We start from the raw sequence: 23,876 nt of genomic DNA on the forward strand, positions 1-23,876 counted from the left end.
TACAGCCAGGGTTGTTTCCTGGTTCAAGTAGCTGTAACAAATGTTCTAATGATAGCAGGTGTCACATATATAAAGAACTCGCCATGGTAGCTCAGTGGCTATAGGATCCCACTGCTAAGCTCGAGGTCGCTGGTTTGCTTGCCGGCCATGGCGGCTGCATTTCCATGGGGGCAGAATGCAAACACGCTAGTGTACTTTTATTTACTTTAATATACAGTCACACCTCGTTATAACATAATGGGTTATAGCAAAGTTGTTGGCAGTGTGTCAAACTGCCTCCCTCTGTTCCCCTCCCCCCCTCCTCCTGCCTTTCTTTTTTTTACTATGTTAAATAGTGGTAACGACAACATGCAATATTCCTTGTAAATGCATAGGCATGGGCTTATTCCACTGAGACATTTAATATATCAAGCTTTTTAAAGGACCATGCCTACTTTGGGCACGCGGAGACTTGCAGGTACTGCACGGCCAGTAAGGTATACATAGGCTTAGGAGTGTATAATTAATACTACACTTGTGGTGGCTAGCTGAAGATTGAAGCTGCAGCAGAAACACCCGATACCAAGCCATGGCATTCTTACAGGTGAGGTAACTTTCCCCGAGACCCACGGGTGCTTTGCATCCGTCTAGGTGGCCTTTCATTCTTGAACTTGTATGTATGACCCAACTGTCAACGTGGAAGCGCCCACACATTAGGAGCTGATTGCCACCGTGCTGTACACACTTAAACTTGTGTGCCGTGTGCTGTGCAGGAAACGAAAAGGACGCCCTGGTGTGCTGACCACAGTTTGTACTAAGCAGTGCCTCATTTGTTGCTGGCCTAGTGAGCTTGTGTGCTAGCCTTTCCTTTGCCAAGTTGCTAGTGGCCCCTGCAGCTTCTATAGCAATTACTGTATGCTCCTGTGTATCCCTCATGCAGGAGCAATCGCTGGATCCAAACACGCGACTTCTTCTCTACAAGCTGGTCAACAGGGAGATCCTCGATCAGGTGAACGGCTGCATCAGCACGGGCAAGGAGTCCTGCGTCTTCCATGCTGCTGGCGGAAAGTAAGTGCTGCTGCCTTTTTTTTTATAGCTCCTCTGTTCTTTTCCAACAATTAGGGGTATTTAAATACCGAATAGTAGATGTTGAATCGAATAAAGAATAGAATCAAGAAAAAGAAAGAAGTAATATAAAATTGAATGTGAGAAAATTTTTGACGAGATATAATGCTTACAAATTTGGGGCAGGAAAACACGGAGATGCACATGCTCGGAAGTCTCCCAGCATTGCATAACAGAAATGTAGAAAGCTATCAGTAACTTAGATACCGTAAAAACTCACATATAATATGAGGCTTTCTTCCTATTATTGGTGTCCCAAATTTTCGCCTTGTACTATATGCGGATCCGAACAAAAAGTTCAGTCAGAAATTTGGGCTAGAAGTTATGGTTTCATTATTGCTGCGTGGCTATCGCGTGACTTTGTTATTGCTGCGTGGCTACGGCTTGGCTTCCTTATTGCTGCGTGGCTACGGCTTGTTTTGGTTATTGCTGCGTGACTGCAGCATCATTTCTTTATTGTTAAGTACACACCTTGACAGCACACGTGCAAACCACGCTTCGTGAAGTGCATCTTTTTTATTCCGCATTGAAGGACCAAAATGTCCGGACCACGAAAACAGTACTCGGCTGCTTTCAAGAGAAAGGTTATTTTAGCCACACAGGGCATCAGCAACAGTGCGGCCGGGAGGCAGTTTGGCGTCAGCGAGGGAAGCATTCGTGGGTGGCATCGACAGAAGGAAGCCCTTTTCGTGTGCAGCGGAACACAAAGAAGCTTTCGCAGCCTGAAGAGCGGGACATTCCCAGAAATCGAACTCGCCCTGACAGAGTTCGTATGCCAACAGCGAGCCGCGCATCTAGCTGTGAGTGTGGAGCTTATGCTGGCAAAAACTAAGGAGCTTGCAAGAGAACAACAGCTGCCAAGCTCAGCCTTCAAAGCGAGCAAGCACTGGATTTATCGCTACATGTGCTGTGCTGGATTTTCCTTACGCCGCCGAACTTCAATTTCACAAAAGCTGCTCGAATCATTTGAAGAACTGCTTGTGGCTTTCCAGCGCCACATTATTTCGCTGCGAAAGTCCAAGAACCTCCAGCTAGGGCAAATCGGAAATGCTGACCAAACACCGGTTTATCTGGACATGCCATCACCCCTCACCGTGTACGAAAAGGGCTCTAAACAAGTTTATGTCCGCTCCACTGGCAACGACACAACACGAGTTACTGTTATGTTGCCGTGCATGGCAGACGGACACAAGCTCCCACCCTATGTCGTCTTCAAGCACAAATCAGTGAGCCTAACGGTGAGGAGCTGCCAAAAAATTTGATGTGAAATGTCGTGAGAAAGGCGGGATGAATGAGAATCTTGTGCTTGACTGGATAAAGTGCTTCTCATGTAGGTGGCCCGGTGCACTGTTGACGTTCCTGTCCATCCTCGTGCTGGACGCATTTTGTTGCCATTTGGCCAACGCAGTGAAGAGGCTGTTGCGCGAATCCGGCACTGAACTCGTCATTATCCCAAGTGGGCTGACGTCTCAGCTGCAGCCTTTAGATGTTTGCGTGAACAAGCCGTTCAAGGACATGGTCAAACGGCATTACGAAGATTGGATGCACTTAGGTGAGCCTGCAGTGACGCCAACAGGGCGGCTGAAGCGGGCTTCGCCAGCCACACTATGCAAGTGGGTGGACGCATAGGCCAGCATACCAGAGGACCTTGCGCGTCATGCTTTCAAGAAGTGCGGCATCTCGATCGTGCTCGATGGCACAGAGGATGAGTACTTCTGGGAAGATATGTCTGACAAGGAACTAGTATCCGAAGAGAGTGCAGCTGAGGAAGACAGTGATTGAAGTGTCAAGTGTAATTTAAATAAATGTTTTCCTCAAGTTTTCCTAGCTCGTATTATACGCGTATAAAACTTCTTTTTTCCATTTCGCGTCCCAAAAATTTCACCTCGTACTATTTACTCTTACTAAAGTAAACACCAAATTAGTATGCCAGCACTGATTACAGCTTAGTTCTGGAATGTGAAGGTCTGGAAAATAATTTTTTATGAATAGAATTTCTGTTGAATTGAATCAAGTGCTTATCTTTCTTTCTGCGAAACTAATTAATTAGTGGCATTCAGTTGTACTGAATACCAATGAGGTTCTCAGTATGACAGTGGATCTGTGTTTTGCAGCAGTGTTTTATTAAATTCATAGAGGGTTCATTCAACAGACGGCTTATCATGGGACTCGATCATCGCTCTACACGTAGCCTGCGCCAACAGTAAAGAGCAGGTGCCATCTGTGCCACTTCATTGTTGGGTTCGGAATGATTTGCCACCTGTCAAAGAATCTGAAATGTGGAGGGTCGCAGCAAGTTTGCGCAATGGCTGTTGCGTCAACTAGGCACGGAGCCTGCAAATAAATCTGTGTCAATTTGGCACCAAACCGTAACTTAAGTCGCCAATACCCGATGAACCAGCACTGATTGGGCCTAATGGCTGAGGCAGTGTCACTGTGTCAAAAATTGGCTGCTGGCCTATTAGATCATGCATGCAGGTTAGATTGACGGCTGTTGAAGCGATGTGAAGTTTGTCGCCGCGTCTTCATTACAACCTGCGTGCCTGTCGGTGGTTAATAGGCCCAATATTATCACATGCTTTCCAACTTTATGAAATACACACTGCTATTGTTGCTGTTCCCTCTCTTTGCGTCACATTATCATGTCGATTGGCCCTATCGACCCGGACGGACCTTGCACCGCCAGAGCTAGCCCTGGCTGATGCAACGCCTTTGTGCAAATTGCGGCGTTCGGGCACTGTGCGTGCAATTGCGCATCAGGCCGATGTTGGGGAGATTTTGCAGTGACAAAGTTTGCTACTGCGTCAGTCGGGACCGCCCATCTGAAACATGCTCAGTTCCAAGAAAGGGAAAGGAGGGAACGGGGTGCCTTGGCTGCAGCGTCGCGGCCAGGCGCGAAGTGCAGCGGGAGCGGCGAACATGCCCTCTCCCAGCCACCCTCCGCGAGCGAGCACGTGATTATCGCGTGGCCACTCCGAAGATATCGGATGCGCGTGCGATCCCACACGGTGGCTAAACTTACAGTTTGGAGCTGAATTGCTGGAGATGTATTAACAGCAGCCGCGCAATACTCGGAAAGCCAGCAAAGGTCCTCGCCAGTAAAAGTGAATCAATGCAATGGCACCAACCTTGTTCATGGCTGCCATCTTTTCGACCCACCGCACAGCAGCCTCTCATTCTTGATTGCGGTTCGTAGACGCACATCTGTCTCTTTCTTTAGCTTCAAGCGACCCATCACGAGACTAGCTTTAGATTTATACGACAGGCATGAAGTGTCACATGACTAGTGTGTAGAACACCTGGCTGCAGACATCTGCGTGACTGCCGGCTGGATACAAGAAAGAACGGTGGGGAGGAGGGGGGTGCCTTCGCGAATTTGCTGTCGCCCTGTCGATTTCAGAACGTTTGACAGGTGGCAGATGACGCTTATCCTGACAATAAAAAGGCCCCTGCTCTTTACTGTCCACGTGACTGCGGGGGACCCAGTTGACCCGGTGGCTATGTGTGAAGCTAAGCAACTTCGAAATGGTCTACTCTTTAAATAGAGTGGACAATAATGTACATCTTCATTTGTAGGTACAGTCGAACCCACTTATAACAGTATTCAAGTGCCACAAAAATTCCATTGTTATTACGAATAATTGTTATAACCAGGTTGCATGAAAAAAATCTAAATATGGGATGGCAGAGCTGATAAGAGAAGGCTATGGCAGGGAGGCCAGTTGCCCTCCCCTCCACCTTCCTCTATCCGGCTGCTGATTGTGTTCGCTCGTTTAGCTTCTTCCTGTGCGCTCCGATCGCGTGTAACAAGCCCCGGCTGTCGGCGTTAAAGAATGGCACTGCTATCACAACTGCAAAGAGGGGTCACGAATGGCAAGTGATATGCAAGCTCTGCCGAGGCATCACTTTGGTGGCCCCAAAAGAGGCCTTTTAAAAATTGCACCACGGCAGCCTGTCAGCTTGAGAAATCCAGAAGAAACGCTGAGGCGAGATGCTTGTAGTGAGATCACCACAAGCATCTCTCCACGTACTTCCCACTGGTTTGCGCGAGAAAACCGTATGTCCATCAGCCGTGCATGCTTTACGCCAAGCTTGCTGACATCCTTCTCCAAGGCATCCAGGTGCTCAACATAGTGCAGCGGAAGGTTCCTCCCGAAAACGAACCTCTGGAGTGACTGAATTATCTGCCCGACCTCCTGTGAAGACATTGTTGAGGCAGCCTGCCCTACCGCATCATCGCTGCCATCGTCACCGTCACTATCTGATGCAAGCATGTTTGCGACAATCGCCATATTGGTTACAAGCACTTTATTTTCAAATCTATAGTTTGCGCTTTCTTTTCACCGGCAATGTCGTGCATTGCCAATGATCATCAAACGGATCGGCCATCTTCCATTTTGGCGGCAAGTCAAATGATGCTGAGAAACCGCGTGGCCAGGAACGATTTCAACACAACCAACAAAGGCGAACGCAAGCGATTAAGCTGTTTGCAAAAGTACGCCGAGTAAGGAGCCAGCGAACATGCGAGAAATCTGTGAGCAGCGCAGTTGGCGTGACCCACTCATGTGTCGGAGGGTGGGGCGGCGTAGAAATATGGACGCAGCTCATTTGCGTTCAGAGGTGTGGAAGGGTGATGGGAGAGAGGTGCGTGGAGACCGCTGGAAAATGAGCGCACCGCCTGTTGGAGCAGTAGTCCATTGTGCAGCAGCTGAAATTCCTTTTTCTTTTTTTTTTCTTTTTCTTTTTTTTGAGGGATTTTACATTTCACTACCTTTCGGCTCGAACATCCAGCAGTCGGATGTCATCGTTATAACCGATAATGCGGCATCGGGGCATTGTAGTAAGCGGGTTATTTCACCGTGGAAAGTACACAAAAGTTGATGGTGCAGCAGCTTCTTATTGTAATAACCGATATATTGTTTGAACCGGTATTATCATAAGTAGGTTCGACTGTACCTAAGTTACTGGTAGCTTGAAACATTCTTGTTACACAATACATTGATTCCTGAGCACATGCAACACTGCATTTTCGTGCACAAAATCTGTAAGCATTAAGCTTTGTGATAAACATTCTAATATTCAATATTTTATTCAAATTCTGCTGCAGTCAATTTCTTTTTATTAGACAGATAAAATTGATTGAATTATCCCATGCGTCGAGTTAAACAGGATGCAGAAAAAACACCAAACACGCCGCTGATTCATGTGGCAGTGATTGCCCGATTCTAGCATGCCCACGACTCAAATTCATGCCCGTGTCCAAAAAGGAGAAGAAAGAAACAGAAATTACATTAAAGCTCCTGAACAAATAGAAATCTAATGCACACCTGACTTTTAGCAAGGTAAATATTGATATGTGTACTTCTTTATCTTTTCCGGGTGACCGTTTTTCACCACTTAACAAATGTTATCGCACAGCGCAGGACGTGCCTGCATGTATCGGAAGTTTCTCGAAAGGTTTGAGTGATTTTATCCACTGTCTGTTGTCACCGAACCTTGTGTAATCTGATTTCACGTATGCGCGATGCAAATTGTATAGCACTTTATGGAAGACATGCGGGCACCAGCGATTGCTCTGGAACCTTCAATGACTTATGTTTAAAAGCCCACGCATTTGACCCGCTGAGCAGATTTTTGCCAATCACTGGCTGTGTGCGCCGCTATCACCGTTTTTTGAGTGTAACTTGCTTTTGAAGAAACAGGTCCGCCGCTGGTTTCATCATTCCCAGTTTTGCTGCTTTCTTCGCCGTCACTACGACATGACAAATGCAAGGGTTCACTGGTGGCTGGTATGCTAAAGTCAGCTTTGCCGTATGTCTTGCTAAAGTCACCTTTGTGGCAATACAACTGTATTGCGCTTTAAAGCATTTTTTAACGTGGTTTTGGTTCCATATCTGATCAAACATCGTGGGCTACCATTATTGCTTAAAAATCTTCCTAGGGGAGGCTGAAAATTGGCATTTTCAACGGGAGACAATGTGTGTTTAATGCATTCACTCTGCCCTCAGCTCTGCCGCGACATGTTGCCACTTAGGGTCATTGTAGGGGTCACGAGTGTGCATGCTGTATGGTCAGTTTCGAAATAACCGGCGAATGCCAATTTTAGTATCCAATAACTAAAGTTTAGGCCCACAGAAATGCACAAAGGCCAGCTTCGAACCTCAGTTGGGATCAAATTAATAGAAAAATTTAATTAACTGCAATCAAATTAATGGACATCTACTGTATTCAGTATTTGCACAGCCCTACTTCATTTACATCACAAGGATGTTTGGAGTAGTGAACAAAAAAGCCATTATAGAGACCTGATTAGGAGCCTATGCCCCCATAGTGTCCCAACCTCATGCTGCACAGCTGTGCCAGAAATGTGTTTTAATTTTTTTCTCTAGCTAATGTGGTACAATCAAACCCAGATATATCGAACCCACATATAACGAGTTATTGTGTAAGACAAACAGTTGTAAAATCCACATGAAAATGTTTGTACATTTTTATTTTATATATTGAACTTTTTTGTAATCCCCTTCAGATTTACTATATCCGGGTTCGACTGTATTCAAACTTTTGCTGGCATTACTGCATCCTTTCCTAGATTACTAAGCTAAATAAAAGCGGCAGGTTTGTTAATTCAGAACAAATCGTGATGACTTATATTTGCCCTTCTGCGTCAGTATTGCTTTGAGCATTTCTTAAAGGAAGCGAGAGGACCAATTGGGTTGATCACTCTGTGCAGGAGTGAGGAATTCGCAGTGCCTGTGGAGTGTGCGGTGAAGGTGTTCAAGACCACGCTGAACGAATTCAAGAACCGGGAGCAGTACATCCGCGAAGACTTTCGCTTTCGAGATCGCTTCAACAAGCTGAACCCTCGGAAAGTTATCCACCTCTGGGCTGAGAAGGAGATGCACAACCTGAAGAAGTAAGTGTGTAGAGCATTCATGTGCTTGTGATACGCTCAGCCTGTCGACTACACTAAGTTTGCAGAGTGGTAGAGGTTGCATTTGCTTGTTGTGTGTGTCCAACTCCCGTGCATTGTGGAGATGGGTTTGCACAAGGCTTACTTCATGAGTGGAAAGGTCAGGAAAGGGCTTGATGTTTCTCTGCTCCACAATGCACGAAGGCTCTATGGCAGGGTTTATCGACTCTCCAACGTGGTGTGGAGAATGCTCTGGAATCAGATCGCCAACAAACATGGGCTTGTTAACCCAAGATACAACACAGGGCGACAGTTGCAGCATTTATGGGCAAAGGCTTGCCGAAAGACTGATCGAGTGTGCAAACCCGCTACGCTAGGGCTGACTGGGTAGCAGTCCACCGAGCACAAGAACGTAAAGTCACGGGAGCAGAGGTCCCACGTAACCGAGTCATTGTGAGCCTGTGAGCATCCACCAGAGCGACAAAGCGCTCGGCAGAAAAGAGCTCTGGCAAAGAGGGCACCAAGTGACTGCCACTCGGCTGGCCATTGAAGGAGTGTTCCGCTGGCGTGTGCTCGTGCGATGACTCGATGCCGAGAGGTAGAAGTACAGTTTGTGGGGAAATTAGCTCATGCCTGCTAGCCATGCTTACCATATTGTCACTGGAGCAGCAGTTCCTGGAGATAAAGCTAAGCACCATGCATGAGCTGGGACATGAGACACAGGAAAGCATCTTGATCCCCACAGCATCCAGCACTTGTTCCTTTACATGTTGGTCAGCGACATGGCCTTGAGTGACTTCAGTGTCTGCTGTTGCAAATTTGTGTCAGTTGGAATCAAAAAGCAGCTTTAAATGACACTGGCGGGGACTGCAATAAAGCGAGGGAAGTGCCGGACATTGGCTTTTGCAAAGAAACCCTGCAGTCATTTAGCTGGTGAAGCACAGTTGAGCTCTGTTGAAGTTGCCTGGGAATGGGAGTTTGGCACATGCATTCACCATACTTTTGTCTCTTGATAGTGACAGCATGACACTGATTCTTACTGATGCTGGTGATTGTACTCCAGCATCGGTAAGGAGCAGGCAAGTATGGCTCTAGCTGTAAGAATTTAATGCTTCATCAATCAAGCTGATGTTCATGTGAAGGTATTTTGTATATCACAGGGGACCACAAAACTTGATGCACTCACTCATAAACTGCCGTGCCTACAGAAGCACTTGTGTACTCTGCCATGCAATGAAGGATGCCATGGCTTACCAGTTCTGCAGTTCCATTCGTTGCCACAATGGCAGTACCACTTGTCAGTGTGAATTTTTCTTTAGATCAGAATATGCATAGAATAAAGCGCACATGCCTATATCAATGTAAAGGATACAATATTAAGCAGCACATATAGTGCACTTAACCCTTTGAGGGTCGAATTATTTTGAAAAAAACTTTCCCAGGTGGTCAAATTACTTTATTGCGGATCTTGAATGTACAACATGTATAAAGTCGGGAATAAATAGTAAAAAATAATTAGGAACAGTATTTTGGTGTCGGCATCTCAGAGCTGCAACATGTTCAATAGTATTTCCAAGCGTGGTACTCCTTGAAACATGGGTCTACACACAGCGCCTTATCGCAGTCTGCACACCTAAAATGCGTGTCTGTTCTCTTGGAGCGAGGAGTTGTGTTGGCGCACACATGACATATCTGCGTGCGGCTGCCTTGGGCAGAGGTCTCAGGCACCCTCTCACGTAAGTGCGTTGCCGCGGAGAGCGAGAATACCTCGTGAGCGGTGGTGATAAACAAGCTAACAGCAGTGCCAATCAAGATAGAAATCAACTTCCGCCGCCTCTGCGAGAGCGTGGCGACAAAGACAAAAACCACGTTTCACGTGCCTCCGTTGCGATCACACGGCGGAACCGAAACCGCGAAAGCGCGTTGCCACTGAGAGCGAGAATACCTCGCGAACGGAGCTGATAAGCAAGTTAAGAGCAGCGCCAATCAAGATAGAAATCAACTTCCACCGCTTTGCAAGAGAGTGCCAACGAAGAGAAAAATGACGTTTCGCGTGCCTCCGTTGTGAACACACGGCGAAACCAAAACCGCCAAAGGGGCGTTGCCGCAGTCTGAGCGACGCGCTGAAGCTAGCAATCAGCTCTGTTTATCTCCCCAAGAAGGTAGCACCAATTTCAAATGCATCTTGTAAGTGCTAAGAGGTGGCAGCACCTCCCGGTGAGCACGCATCGTCATTATGGCGCGAAATTTCAAACGGAGGGTCGGAACCGTACCCGTACGGCAAAGACCTTGCGGGACAGATAACCGCCGGTGTACATGTACGGCGAAAACCTTCAAAGGGTTAATAACAGCTGTCTTATGTGCAGTTGTCTACGGTTAGGTGATAAGCATCCAGCTCTAGTACCAAGGTTTCACCTCAAGGTGGTGCAATGTTTTATTTTCCACGACATTCTGCTCCAATTTCTACTTAAACTTCCAACAGCATGCTCGGTTCGATCACTACGAATCATGGTCAATTAATTCCCATCAAAATCTCATGATAGGTTTTAGGCAGTTTAAAGGGCCCCTCACCAGGTCTGACCATATAAGAGCTGACAAGTGCAGTGCATGCAATACAAGCCAACAATTGCGTCCGCTAAGCATTACAACCCTACGTGCTGTGGAAAGAGCCTCAATTTCAGACCAAACACCGTTTTCCCTTCTCCTCATGGGTGCAATGCTCCCATTTGGAGAGTCGACATATATTGCGCAAGTGCGCCTACGTACATGGCTGTGCTATGGCATCGCTCATTGTAACACATGACTGCGAGAATTGTGCGCGGCAACATCAGTTATTTGTTTAATCTGTTGCTTCAGTAGATGAAATAAAGTTTAGAGAAACAATGAAACATACAAACCGAATGTCTGCATGTTTTTTCTTTACTTCGTAACTTGCAAGACGGATGTACTTCCGTTTCGTCCACTTGTTTCCACGTCGTGCAAGCAGGGAATGAAACTGTCTAATTTTTTGCTGTGTTGTTCCAGCATTGCGATGATGCTCTTTCGTCCCCTCACACCTGCCTCATTGCCGTGATTGTGGCACTGATCAGGTGTTCTCAGAGCGTGCAAAATCATGTGCTGCGTGAAACAAGACAAGTGCAACAGCTCGTGTGCGAGGCTGTCACCGAAAGTGCGCCACTCGGCAAAAACACGTGAGGGAGAGTGAGAAAAAAAAAAGAGAAGGCGGGGCCCGTGACATATTCATCACGTGATCCTCTGGCTCCGGTATGGGAGAATGCAGGGAAGAAATTTTGCTTGCGGAGGCTAGACGGGGCAAGTGGAGAGAGTGCCTATACACTTACCTCCTTAAATCATTTCACGCCATTTCAGATATTTCTATCTCTGCTATTAATTAACTAACTTGAAAAATTATTGTTGTAGAACACTCATTAGAGGGCACTTAATAACTTCCAGTGTATAACCAAAATTTGCTTTGTAGCCTGGTGAGGGGCCCTTTAAGACAAATCTGTTATTTTGGGCCCCCAAATATTCTGACCTTGCAGGGTCTTACATATGCTCTGGGACAAAGGAACGACAACATGGTAGTGGAAACAATCACAAGGGCATTTATTGCACCTTCTATGCGCCAATCTAGCCAGCCAAATTACTATCAATATTACATGCCGATGGGCACTGATGAATTGAGGAAGTACGACTCACCGTGATTGGATAGCGAGCGAATATGTTCACCCCCATGCTGGACACCCACACCTAATTGTTTGCATGTACGTGAACAATGGCCTCTTCAAACAACCATGTTCGTCCATTCCGGTGTCCTGCTCCCAAGCCTTTTGCAGTACAGTCCCGCGAACGTTGGGCGAGTGCACGAAAAGCCTGTGCCGCTTGCCGGACCGCAAGCCAAAGAGAGACAGCCTACTCCTTTTTGCGCCCATGTAACCCCGCCGTTAGCTGTCCTTAGCAGCGCTACACTCACGCCATCTCTCGTAATATGCTGTAACCACACCGCCTGCCATCGGCGCTTAGCTACGCAGAGAAGCCAGATTACAGGAGACGCGATTGTCATGCGGGGGGGGAAACAGCATCAGTGGACGTGGGAGAGTCGAGTGTCTGCACAACCTTTAGGCGGCCCCTGCCGAGTCCAAATTATCAGTGACTGTATCCCCATGATTTTGGCCAACTGAAGTAGCTCTCTTCTGACGAGTGCACGTGGTGTGCCTGCTTGCAGAATTGAGCGAGCCGGTCTGCCCTGCCCCTCTGTGGTGATCCTCAAGAAGCACCTGCTGGTGATGTCCTTTGTGGGCGTGGACGGCGTGCCAGCCCCACAGCTTCGGGAGGCAGCACTCGTCGGCGAGCAGCTGGCAAGCGCCTACGCACAGACGGTGCAGTTGGCTTGTGACCTGTATGACCGCTGCCAGCTGGTGCATGCCGACCTGAGCGAGTACAACCTGCTCTGGCACCAGGGCCGGGTAGTGCTCATCGATGTGAGCCAAGCCGTGGACCGAATGCACCCTCATGCCCTCGAGTTCCTATTCAGAGACTGCACCAACGTGTCTAGGGTGAGCAGCCAGCTTTGTGGTGTAGCTTCTACGTGCACACGTGACAGCACCGCAGCCATGTAAAGGCAGGGGCGTGCCCACAATCCCACAAAAACATTCCTGGCCACGTCACTGTGTAGAAGCAACATCAGGGCCAGGACATCTAGGTGATCACTGTCAACGATGTCAGTGTAGTAGATGTGAAAGTCTGACTAGTAGGTGTGCATTCACTTCCTTCAGTTGGTGTGTTCACTTCGTTTCGGTGCATTGTCTTTGCGTCTTGCTGCAGTTAATAATGAATCTCAGTGCAGACCATGTTTTGTTAATACACATTTCCTGTGTCACTTTAAATCGGAGCCCAACAAAGTGATCTTCGAAGCATCTAACACCATAAAAGAACGGGATAACTGCGTTAGCGCCACCTCTGTTGGTACCACGAAGAAATGGAATACGTTATGCAGAGGCGCCTGCCCAACTGACTACATGTAGTCAAACACACTTATAACAATATTCAAGCGCCAAGAAAATTTCATTGCCATAACCGGTTTGCATGAAAAACGACGGGACAAACATTGAAATACTTTAATTAGACATAAAGAAGTACAGTTTAACACGCTTATAGCATTACCAGTTTTAACAATTACTTGGATGTACCGATGGGCAGCCATGGCACTGTGAACTTATGTGTGTTCTATGGTAAAATAAACTGCTTGATACTACTTTGAGTACTACTTAATTAAATCTGGTGTCCACGTCGAAAGGAAAGGGAAAGCAGAATTCTAAAAAAGAAGAGCAATGTATGAGGCACCATGCAGACCTACACGCCATGCACCTCTATCCCTCTCGTCTCCCTTCCACCCCTCCGAAACACGAGTCGACTGTGCCAACAGTGCCTACGTTGAGGGGATGGAAGAGGGACGGGCACACAAGGCCGCAACTGTGACAACGCCTTGTTGTGCAGGGTGTGCGGCACAAAGGCAGTAGGGTAGTTCATATTTTGTTTCTTGTTTATTTCTTTTTTCAAAAGGATTTTGCATTCTTTTTATTTGTTTAATATTTTTTTGTGTGTATGTCTGTGCGTGTGTGCGGACACACCCACTAGCCAGATTTAAGTGCTATGACCGATAACACAGCATGGGAGCATTGTAGTAAGCAGTTTATAGAACACACACAAAGGTTCACAGTGCTGCGGCTGCTCATTGTTATATTTGATGTACTGATAAAATCAGTATTGTTATAAGTGGGTTCGGCTGTACCTCTCTATGTCTAGCTTGTCAGGAAAAAGTGAATGATGATGCCAGATTTGCATGGAACCATAATTGGCCTTTTTAAAATTCTCTCTTTCTCTCTCTCTAGTAGACGTGTGCTATTTGTAAGAGTATATGCAAACTTAACCAGTTGTCTTTATTTTGCAAGTTTTTAGTAACTGCTAGTCAAGAGCTCGATGAAAGCTCATCTGGTCAGGTAGCATATGATACAAACAGTGACTGCGTCAAAATTATTATTTGACGTTTCACATGTCCAATAATTTTTCACTTTGCCAGTGACCTCAATTTTTCACTTTCTGTTATAGTAACTCCCTGTGGTGTATGGTTTCTTCGCCACCAAAATCTTTGCATTGACAGATTGATCATGCAGTAATCTCATGTGCCAGTAATTTATGTACTTACTGAAGTGGTAAGGCAGTACCTTTTGCAAAAAAAAAAAAAAAAAAAGCCAGAACTTGGGTGTGAGCTTATATTCAAGGAACCTGGTTAAAGATGCACATTGAAGATTAAACAATGTCGCCACAATCACTCATGTTAAAATGCATTTGGTCTTTGATGTTGAAGGCACCCTAAAACACTTTTGAACATGGTAATAAAATGTAGCTAATCTTTTAGCGAGCTTGTATTGAACATGTGAGCAAAATATTGTAGAAGAATTGACATTGGGGCCAAGTTGGCACTGGTTGAACATCTTGAAGGGGCAGCATAAGACGGCAAAAACAGAAGCAGGAAGGACTGTCAGCAAAAGCTGCGAAATATTGCTTGCTGTCGCTTCCACGATGTCTTCTTGCTGCATTATCACTAGACCGACAACAGCTACAGGCGCCGACCGTTTATTCGGACCTCACGGGGACTGCGAAAATGTGCGAATAAACAGGTGTCCGAAAAAGCAGATTAAGAAGAAAAAAAAATGAAATCCTTCATTTACACACACTTATTCGGGCTCGGCAGAGGCTTGAAGAAATTGTGAACGCGCCGTTGCACGCTGTTCCGTTTATGCGCAATCAGATAAGCCCGAATATTGGAGAGGGTCGTACGGTCACTATAGGTAGCTGAAAGCACAGTCACTGCTTGTACATGTTCCGCATGCGACGGCAGCGTAGCACATGGTGCGTCATCTTCCAACTCGGAGTCATCGCCCGGCGGTGCAGCAGAAACCTGACAAATGATCTCGCCGTCGTCGAGTTCTGCGCATGTCAGTACAGCAGTGTCAGCACCTGCGAAACTGTCAAATGAGACGGTGTCCGGAATCGCAACGCAACCACTGCGCAGGTCTCGGCAGAACATTTTCCGCGTCAGTAGGGAGCACATCGGAAGGCGACAAATCTTAGGCCTCCCGGCACCCGCTTGCCAGCATTCCCTAGCGCAGTCTGCTCGGGCACTTTCGGCGCCATTAGACACTTGACGCGGTTTCCGTATGCCCCGTTGGATCACCGGAACGTCTACACAGCACACAAAGCAAACACCACCATGCCGACAACAGTCGCACAAATGAAAAACGTGGCCTACTCGCAGTGTCGTGCGCGAAGAAACAAATCAGCTGATGGATTGTCTTGACATGGCTTACTAAGCTGAAACCAGAACTGCTGTAGAGCCACTCTATCGAACCAGGCAGCAACGATGATGATAAGCGGGGATTTGCAGTAGCGCCACTTCGTGGGGCAGCAAGGAGGCTGTGTTCAAAACAAAAATGGCGTTCAGCAAGTCGAACCATGCACCGGTCAGAGTCGGTTCATCATCAGACGAGAGGTTGCAAGGTGTCTGAACTTTCGGCAGGTGTTATACATTATGGTCTATGGGGAGAATGGCGGTGCCGCGAAGCAGACCGAATAATCGAGCATATCCGAATTTTTGGAGTCCAGAAAATCAGTCAGCGACTGTATTGGCTAATTTTGTGATTGCGAGGACATTTTCAGTAAGTCAGTTGTTGCTCATTTGAGTTATATAAATGAAGATAGACAGAAAAACCATTTAATCTTTGTATTGCCATTCTACAAACAACAGCTTCGTGTTGCTCTGTCTTCTGCACGTAGCCTCTGTGATGAGAAGCATAGTGTAGGTACTGCAGTTGCCACAGTCTGCCACCACGAGCCATCTCACCACCAAGACATCCAGCCTTGTGTTTGTCAGATAACCTCATTTAGTTTCACATGTGCTTGAAGGATTCGAAAGATATTTGCGGCCGGAGATTCGTCATCCAACGTCATTTAATTGTGATGTGATATGAATTGTGATAAGTTGTTATAAAAGTGTTTCAGGGCCCCTTTAAGAATCCCGCATTGATTCGCCACACCGACTGGGTTCCAAGAGCAAGAGAAGCAGCCGCAAGGCAAATGGGAACCAGCATCGTGATCATGTTGGAACATATTTGTTGCACAAGCCTCACAACATTTCCAGAAGAGCTCTGTTTCGATTGCGTTCAACAATACTGAGGACATTGCATTGCAGGAAAGAGAAAGTAACAATGAATTAAGGGATATTGACGACAGCATTGTGTAGACTTTTGAGGCATCATGAAAACGTGCAAAGAGTTTGCAACTAGCATTGGGCATTAGAAAAACACATTCAGCTTTCGTTTGTTCATATCTGTTTCCTGTTTTTAAGGGAGCACATTTTCTTTTTTACTTGATCGCAGGATTTTTGGGTATCAATTGTGGCCAGCTTAAATTCAAGTACATGCCATATCAACCGGCATATGGGTTGACACCTGACCTTGAATTGGCCAGACGACCCACAATGTGCTAAAAACTGCTATATAAGATGAGGGGCGACATTAGCTATTCCTTTTCGGGAAAAGAATCTTGACTTATATTGCAGTTTATGTGGTACATGACCTTGGCTTACTGCTGCAGCACCCATTTCAAAGGAGCTCCCAAGTCCAGGACAAGTGCACCGCTTTGGCCTTTCACAGTACTGTTGCACATTAACTTTTGCGATGGGTTGTCACTGCGAGTTTAATCTGCTACAAAAATTCATATTCAAGATCAGCTTGCAGAGGAAATTTCTGGTGGTGGCTGCTCATAGGGCTCAATTAGGCGCATTATTCCTTCATACTCAACAAAGAAATGTGAGAAAAAAACAGCATGGTTGTATTCTATTGCTTTCTTATGTGCAGAAACCAAATGCAAAAACAGGTATTACAGTGTCAAAAAGCTTTACATTAGTGTTATGCTTTTGTATACTGCCAAAAAGGGCAGTGTTACATTTGCTTCGACTCATTTTTCTGTTCAGCAAAACACTGAGCCTCTTTAGATTGCAGAAATTCATCTTGTTCTTCATTTTCATGTTGCAGCAGGCCTAGTCATTTCTTTCTCTTTCCTTGCACGAATGTGTGGAAATAATTTTCAGTGTAATGGCAAATTGTTTCTGAAGTTTAACTAATACTGAGCTCTCTATGATATGGCCTAGGCTCAAACTTGATATTAGTCTCAAAATGTGGTCTTAGACATTATCAATACTCAGATAGACTAAACTTTCTCACTCTGATCATTCCTTAATCATTCTTGCTCTCACGGCAGCAATACAAACATTAGTTAAACCTTGATATAATGAACTTCAATATAACAAAACTCTCGATATAACAAAGTATTTTATCTTTTTATAACTTCTAGTCCGTAGAACACCTCTATCTCGAACCTCAGTATAGCGAAATTTCACTGCCGCCGCGAAGAAATACCGAGACAATGAATGAAAACTTCTATGGATGAGGATTGTCTAATGGTTGAATTACGAGCGGCTGCTCGAATGCACCTCTCAAATCGAAGCCACCACATGAGCGAGAGCAACTGCCAAAGCAGAGTAGTGTCATCTATAAAGTCCAAGTACAATAAGATCTTATCGCGCCCTGCGCACTATATGCTTTGGCTGCTAGTGAAAGCGTGTGAGAGGAAACCGAGAAGGATGGTTGCTTGACGATGGGGGATGGGGGGGGGGGGTTGCAGGTTGGTTTTATTTAATGTGGCCGTGGTTCAGTAGTGCATGGCTGAGCACATACACAGCTCGGGCACCTTGTTTTAAAGGTAATCTGCCATGCATGCAAAGACTTGGGCAAGCTGAGTGGCATCATGCGCTGTCTTTCCATGAGTTTAGTGCTGGAGGTTGCGTAATCTCAAGTTTCGGAACCGCGTAGAAGCGAAAGGCAGACAAAGCATTCGTTCAGTACGCTCCCAGTGTTTTTCATAATAGCGACATCTCCCTGCGGGCGACAATATCAGTTGCGTGGCCGGAGTGAATGCAGAAGTGGCTGGCTTAGATTTGTACTGGCGGTGTGAAGACTTTGTTGACGTGGCATGAAACTGTATCTTTCGTTGCCGGCTCCCAAATTCAACAAAATAATTTTTTTCTCATTCAAATTTCTTTTTTCCGATTGCCCAATAGTACGAAACATTTTGTGGCCCCTTCCACGTAAGAAAAACCTGTTGTCGACTGTGCCTGTTTTAATTAAGGTTGAATTTCAGTACAGTGAAATTTCAATAAAACAGAGCAAATTGCTGATTTTAGCGACTACGTTATATTGAGGTTTAACTGTACTATATTAGTGTCCTTCATAGATAATCCAGTTTCTGTATGTGGTGATTCTGTTTTCCTTGTCATCCTTGTGGCATGACTAATTTTTTAGAAAGTCGTGCTCGAGTTATTGAGCTGGTCAGAAAACTCAATCGCTGGCTGTAAACAAATTCTTTGACTGTGGTTTGTCTTGGCTGTGAGCCATGCCAATGTGACTCGCTCACTGAAACTGTGTTGGTACATGTTTCAAAATATATTAGTTTGCTCCAAATATTGAAAGTCAAACCAAAGCAAACACAGTTAAACCTCGTTATAACTTCAATATAATGAAATTCTCGATATAACGAAGTATTTAACTTTTCATAACCTCTTGTCCATAGAACACGTTGTAATTAGAACCTCAATATGATGAAGTGTGTGTGTGCCATTTCAATATAACGAAATTTCACTTCTGCAGCAAAGGAATGCCGAGACTTTGAAAATAATGGAAACTTCCGTAGGCGCAGATGGTCAAATGACTGAATTACATATGGCTACTTGCAAACGCACCTCTCAAATCATGCGCGGCACGACAAGAGCGACCGCCGAAGTGAAGCTGCATCACATTTCGTATAAAGTCCAAGTGTGATAAGATCCTATCAAGCCCCGCGCACTTTGTGCTTTAGGTGCAAGTGAAAGTGTGTGAGGGTGAGACAAGAAAGATGGTGGCTTCACACATGAGTGCCGCCTCTCCACACGAGCAAAGGGAAAGAGGGGGAGGGAGCGAGCTCGGGGTAATGCAATCAAGCGCGCGCAAGGGGCGGGGGTAAGTTAGCGCGTGTCTTGGCCATGGCTGTAAGCGCAGCTGAGCACATACGCATCACCGCACCCTACTTTGGAGGTAATCTGCCTCGTGTGCAAAGACTGGGCAGGGCACTGTGTAAGCTGTCTTCCCTCATGTTTAGTATTGAAGGTTGCGTAATCTCGAGTTTCGGCGACCCGTTGGAGCGAGAGGCAGATAAAGCATTGCCTTCCCACTGCTGGCGCTTTTCCCGATAGTGTCGTCCCAGTGCAGGCGACACTATCAGCCGCGAGTGCAGAATGCACGCAAAAGCGTGGCTGGCTTCGCTTAATTTGTACCGCCTATGTGAAGATATTGCCGATGAGGCATGAAACCGTATCATTCATCGCCAACTCCCAAATTCAGCAGAATTAATTGTTTTCTGATTCAAATTTGCTTTGTTCGATTGCCCAATAATTAGGAAAATTCTGCAACCCCTTTCCTTGTAAGAAAAATTGATCGGTGAATGTACTTATTTGCATAAAAGGTCGAATTTCCATAGAACTTAGTTTCAATATAACGAAGAAAATTGCCTATTTTACCTACTTTGTTATCATCATCATCATCATCATCATCAGCCTAGTTACGCCCACTGCAGGGCAAAGGCCTCTCCCATACTTCTCCAACTACCCCGGTCATGTACTAATTGTGGCCATGTTGTCCCTGCAAACGTCTTAATGTCATCCGCCCACCTAACTTTCTGCCGCCCCCTGCTACGCTTCCCTTCCCTTGGAATCCAGTCCGTAACCCAAATATACCATGGTTTAAATGTACGAGATAGCATAATACTAGATCAAGTTTTCTAAAATACTGAATATTCGCGCAAGCCCTCTCTTTTTGCATCTGAACCATTATGTGCCCCCCTGTGCAGTTCTTCCAAAGACAGGGCCTGCCCGACGTCCTGAGCCCCAAGGATCTGTTCACACACGTCTGTGGCCTCAACCTGCCTGGCGAGGGTGCCGAGCTGCTCTCCCAGGTGAGGCCTGCAGCCCATACGTTTCGCGCATGGTAGCACACAATGCAGTTCCTGCTGTTTACCCCAGCTGTGCCACTTTTGCAGTTTTGCATTGCACATTGGTGCTGCTTTGTGTTCATTCGAATAAATCGGTGAGCAGCCAAATATATTCAAATTAAGGAGAGTTTGATGCCCACAAATAATGCACATGGGCTTGCTGGGGCCAGAGGGCGATCCCAGATTATCAGGTTTCCTGAATTAACGAAGGACAAATTAATGTGATGTTATTTTGTTATGTGAAGGGAGGTGACAAGTGTACCTTGCACAGTGCAGTTTTATTGAATAAGCACTTCTAGTTCCAGTTCCAGTTCATTATAAGCAGTATTTCATTAAAAGCAAAAAAGCTAAAGGAGAGTCCTGGTAATGCGAATAAGTGCAAAACTTGGAATAAAGTTATTTCGTTGTGCCAAGGGTTTACTGTTGCAAAGCCTTCTAGTATTTCTCCGCAGAATAAAGGGTGTTTTTTTAATCAATTTCATTGTCTCTCTCTCTCTACATTGCAGATTCAGAATTACGAAAAGAACGAGCAGCTGTTGACAAAGGAAAACCAGCGAAAAGCGGATCTCTTCGACACACTTTTCGAGAAGTCGATGGACAAGAGATCAAAAATAGGAAATGAATCTGGTGCCACGCCAGAAAGTGGAGAGCAAGACAGTCGGGTGGTGCAGTCTGACTGACAGCCAAACCTGTGATGTGCCCGTGGCCTTTTTTTTTTTTAGCAGATTTTTATCTCTATGTCAGTCATGACAAATGAAAGTGTAAATAAAAGTAGATACAAATGAGTCTGGAGAGCAACATTGTTTTCTTGAATGAAATTAGGGCATGTTGTTTCATGCTCTTGATATCATGAATGCTGTAATACAATTAGTATGTCAATGCAGAGTGATGTTGAATGATGATTGTCCTTGCCTTGATGCAGCATGTTTCAGTAGAAGGTCATTAGATGTCAGGTGTACAGAAACAGGCCCCAAGGAAGAGAACTGGCATCCTCTTGCTATACAGTATATTCATGAGCATCACTTGTGCGCCTGATCTTTAATATCAGAGTTTATTTTGAGGAAGACACGCTCGTGGTATTGCCTACACTAATTGACCTGAAGAGGTGGATTTGCTCCATCTGGCCACAGGCAATTTATTTAAGATTGCCTGTGGCAATTCTAAATTTTAATTTTAAAGTGGCTTATTATGGCTGTAAGTGTGGCTGAATGCATGCAATCCCATTCCCCATCCCTATACAGAGTAGCATGCCAGTGGTTATATACATGCCAGCAAAATTCTCTGTTTTTCTAGTAAAGAGCCCCCTCTCTCTCTCTCTCGCAGCTGCACACCCTGCTTTAGAGGTAATCTGTCGCATGTGTAAAGCGTGGACGTGCCGAGACGGTGCGGCATGGTGTTAGCTGTCGTCCCACGCATTTACTATTGGAGGTTGCATAATCTCGAGTTTCAATGACCCGTTGGAGGTAGAGGCAGACACATTCGCTCCCGCTGCTTCTCCTGATAGCGTCGTCCCAGTGCGGGTAATGCTATCAGCTGCAGGGGCGGAGTGCACGCGAAAGCATGGCTGGCTTTGCATAATTTGTACCGCCGATGTGAAGATATCATTGACATATGTGGCATGAAACCATATCGTTCATCGCCGACTCCTAAATCTATCAGAGTAAATTGTTTTCTCATTCAAATGGATGTGGATGATGCAGGTGTCGTGGTGCACGTGCTCCTGTGCTTTCGACGCAACTTCGTCGTCATCCTGGCATCTTGGCACTTCACCACACTTGGTTTTGCTGTGACAACTATGACTGTTTCCACTTTGTTATGGCTTTTCGTAGTACTATAATTGATTTTAGATCACTGTAAGCATTTAGCAGCACAAGGAACTTAGACGTTTGTCCCTCATCGGTTGACATTGTTAACGGGCCCCTGAAACGGATCTGACAAATATTGTAGGCGCGTAGGGTACAGCTAAAGTTAATCATTTGCACCACAATTTGTGTGAAGCATTTCATATTAAGAGAGCTATGAACAATTACAAGTTACCCTCCTCCATAGTCGTGCATTTTCTCCTCAACTCGTTCGCCGAGTGATCGTGGCTAAGCTTCACCTTCACTGGCTCTGCGTCATGATGGCACGTCGTGTCGTCGACTTCTGGTTCTCTAGGAGCGAGTGTGCGAAGCCTCTCCAAACTCTCCGCCAGCTGCTTGGCGGTCGACCCCAAGCGAGAGCTATTGAAGCAGCCTGCGTTGCGAGCATTCTGTTGCAGCGCTAAACGTGTCTGGTATTCCAGTAACCACTGTTGAGCTAGGTGTTTTGGTGGATGGCTGGGGGCATGAACTCAAGCTGATGAAGGAATTTTAGCGCAGACGTACGTGAGCGGCCTGATCGGTCTGCATGGTTCAGGTACCTGTTGGTGCCAACCAAAGCACTGGTATTGCTCTAATCAAGTGTAAAACATTTTAAACATTTACAAAAACCATGTGTTAATGATTATACCCCTGCGAAAAATTTATGCCGGCACCAAAGAAGAATACATTCCGTTACTGCTGCTGTGTGTGGTTGAGCTTTGTGCCACCAAGTGGCTGCACTATGCAGACCATTCACATTTGCGCTTCTGCTCATCCCATGAAACGACAAGGTCAAACGGCCAGGCCCTGTTCCCTTGCGCTTGCGTTTACCCAAATACCGGACTCTCGAAACGCTATTGTGGTAGTACTCCTCCGGTGTAAAGTGACGGTCCCAAACGCGAAAATCCTGGCGCCGATCGGATAACGGCAGTCCGATGCGCTGCAGCCAGTTAGCTCGTCTGCTGCCTTGCAGAGGGACATGATGCCGCAGCTTGACATATTGCCAGTCACTACGTTTGCAGCCCACAACGCAACAAAGTCAAATCATGGTGCTCGCGAAAAGACAAGAGACCCACTCTGACCATGGAGCTCTCATCAAAATGGAGCACGTTGTAACACAAGCAGATGACGCTCGCTGTGTGCCAGAAGTGCTTAAGTCTAGTGAGAAGTTGTTCTTGTGCATTCTCTTTCTGTTACTTTCTTTTTATAGAAACAAATTAACTAACATTCCAGCTATTACGAATAACATTTGTTCACCGTAAAGTTGGAAAAATTATTGATGATGCGCCCTGGGCAGCCAATTGGATAGCTCGCTGTACTAATGTCATTGGGGACAATGACGTCAAATGGGTAGGGACGGCTTAAAAATCAGCCAAGCAATGCGCTGCAATCAGCAGCAATGTACATTTTAAAAACTTATAAATAAATTACATGCTTTACGCGGAGCACTCAGATGCGTCAATGATCAGAAGGACCTACTCTAACAACTCGGTACATTTGTACAAAATCATCAAAATTGTTTCAGGGTCCCTTTAAACATGCACCGTGTCTCCAGTTGTTAATTAATTTGTATGTTTCCCACAGCACTGGAGGTGTATGTACTTGCTTGGAGCATTTTCTTTAGTATAATGTAGGATTCCAATATTTCTTTTTCCTCGATGCTCACTTCATTCCTCAAAGCCTAATTCATGCTAAGAGATTGGTCCAGTTAATTTTAATACAGTTTGAACAGCTCTACTACGAACACTTCTCCAACGAAATCACCTGTGCAAGGAAGGATTATTTATGTCCCCGTCGAATTCTTACCTTTCAAATGGTTTGGAACCTATATGGAAATTATATGCAACTGACTTTCATATGGATTGTGGACACCTCTA

General features: G+C 45.8%; 1 protein-coding gene across 1 annotated transcript in view; it reads left to right on the forward strand.

Moving 5' to 3' along the window:
* The window catches only part of LOC142579999 (serine/threonine-protein kinase RIO3), a 33,940-nt gene extending 12,996 nt beyond the window's left edge, over positions 1 to 20,944 (forward strand). The window contains exons 6-10 of the mRNA XM_075690715.1: positions 920 to 1,047; positions 7,838 to 8,020; positions 12,243 to 12,573; positions 20,018 to 20,122; positions 20,665 to 20,944. Of these exons, the coding sequence (XP_075546830.1) occupies positions 920 to 1,047; positions 7,838 to 8,020; positions 12,243 to 12,573; positions 20,018 to 20,122; positions 20,665 to 20,838 (921 nt within the window). The 3' untranslated portion in view covers positions 20,839 to 20,944. The remainder of the gene's footprint in view (positions 1 to 919; positions 1,048 to 7,837; positions 8,021 to 12,242; positions 12,574 to 20,017; positions 20,123 to 20,664) is intronic.
* The last annotated feature ends 2,932 nt before the right edge of the window (positions 20,945 to 23,876 follow it).

This window comes from Dermacentor variabilis, chromosome 4, assembly GCF_050947875.1.
Source record: "Dermacentor variabilis isolate Ectoservices chromosome 4, ASM5094787v1, whole genome shotgun sequence".
In the NCBI taxonomy this organism is placed as follows: Eukaryota; Metazoa; Arthropoda; class Arachnida; order Ixodida; family Ixodidae; genus Dermacentor; species Dermacentor variabilis.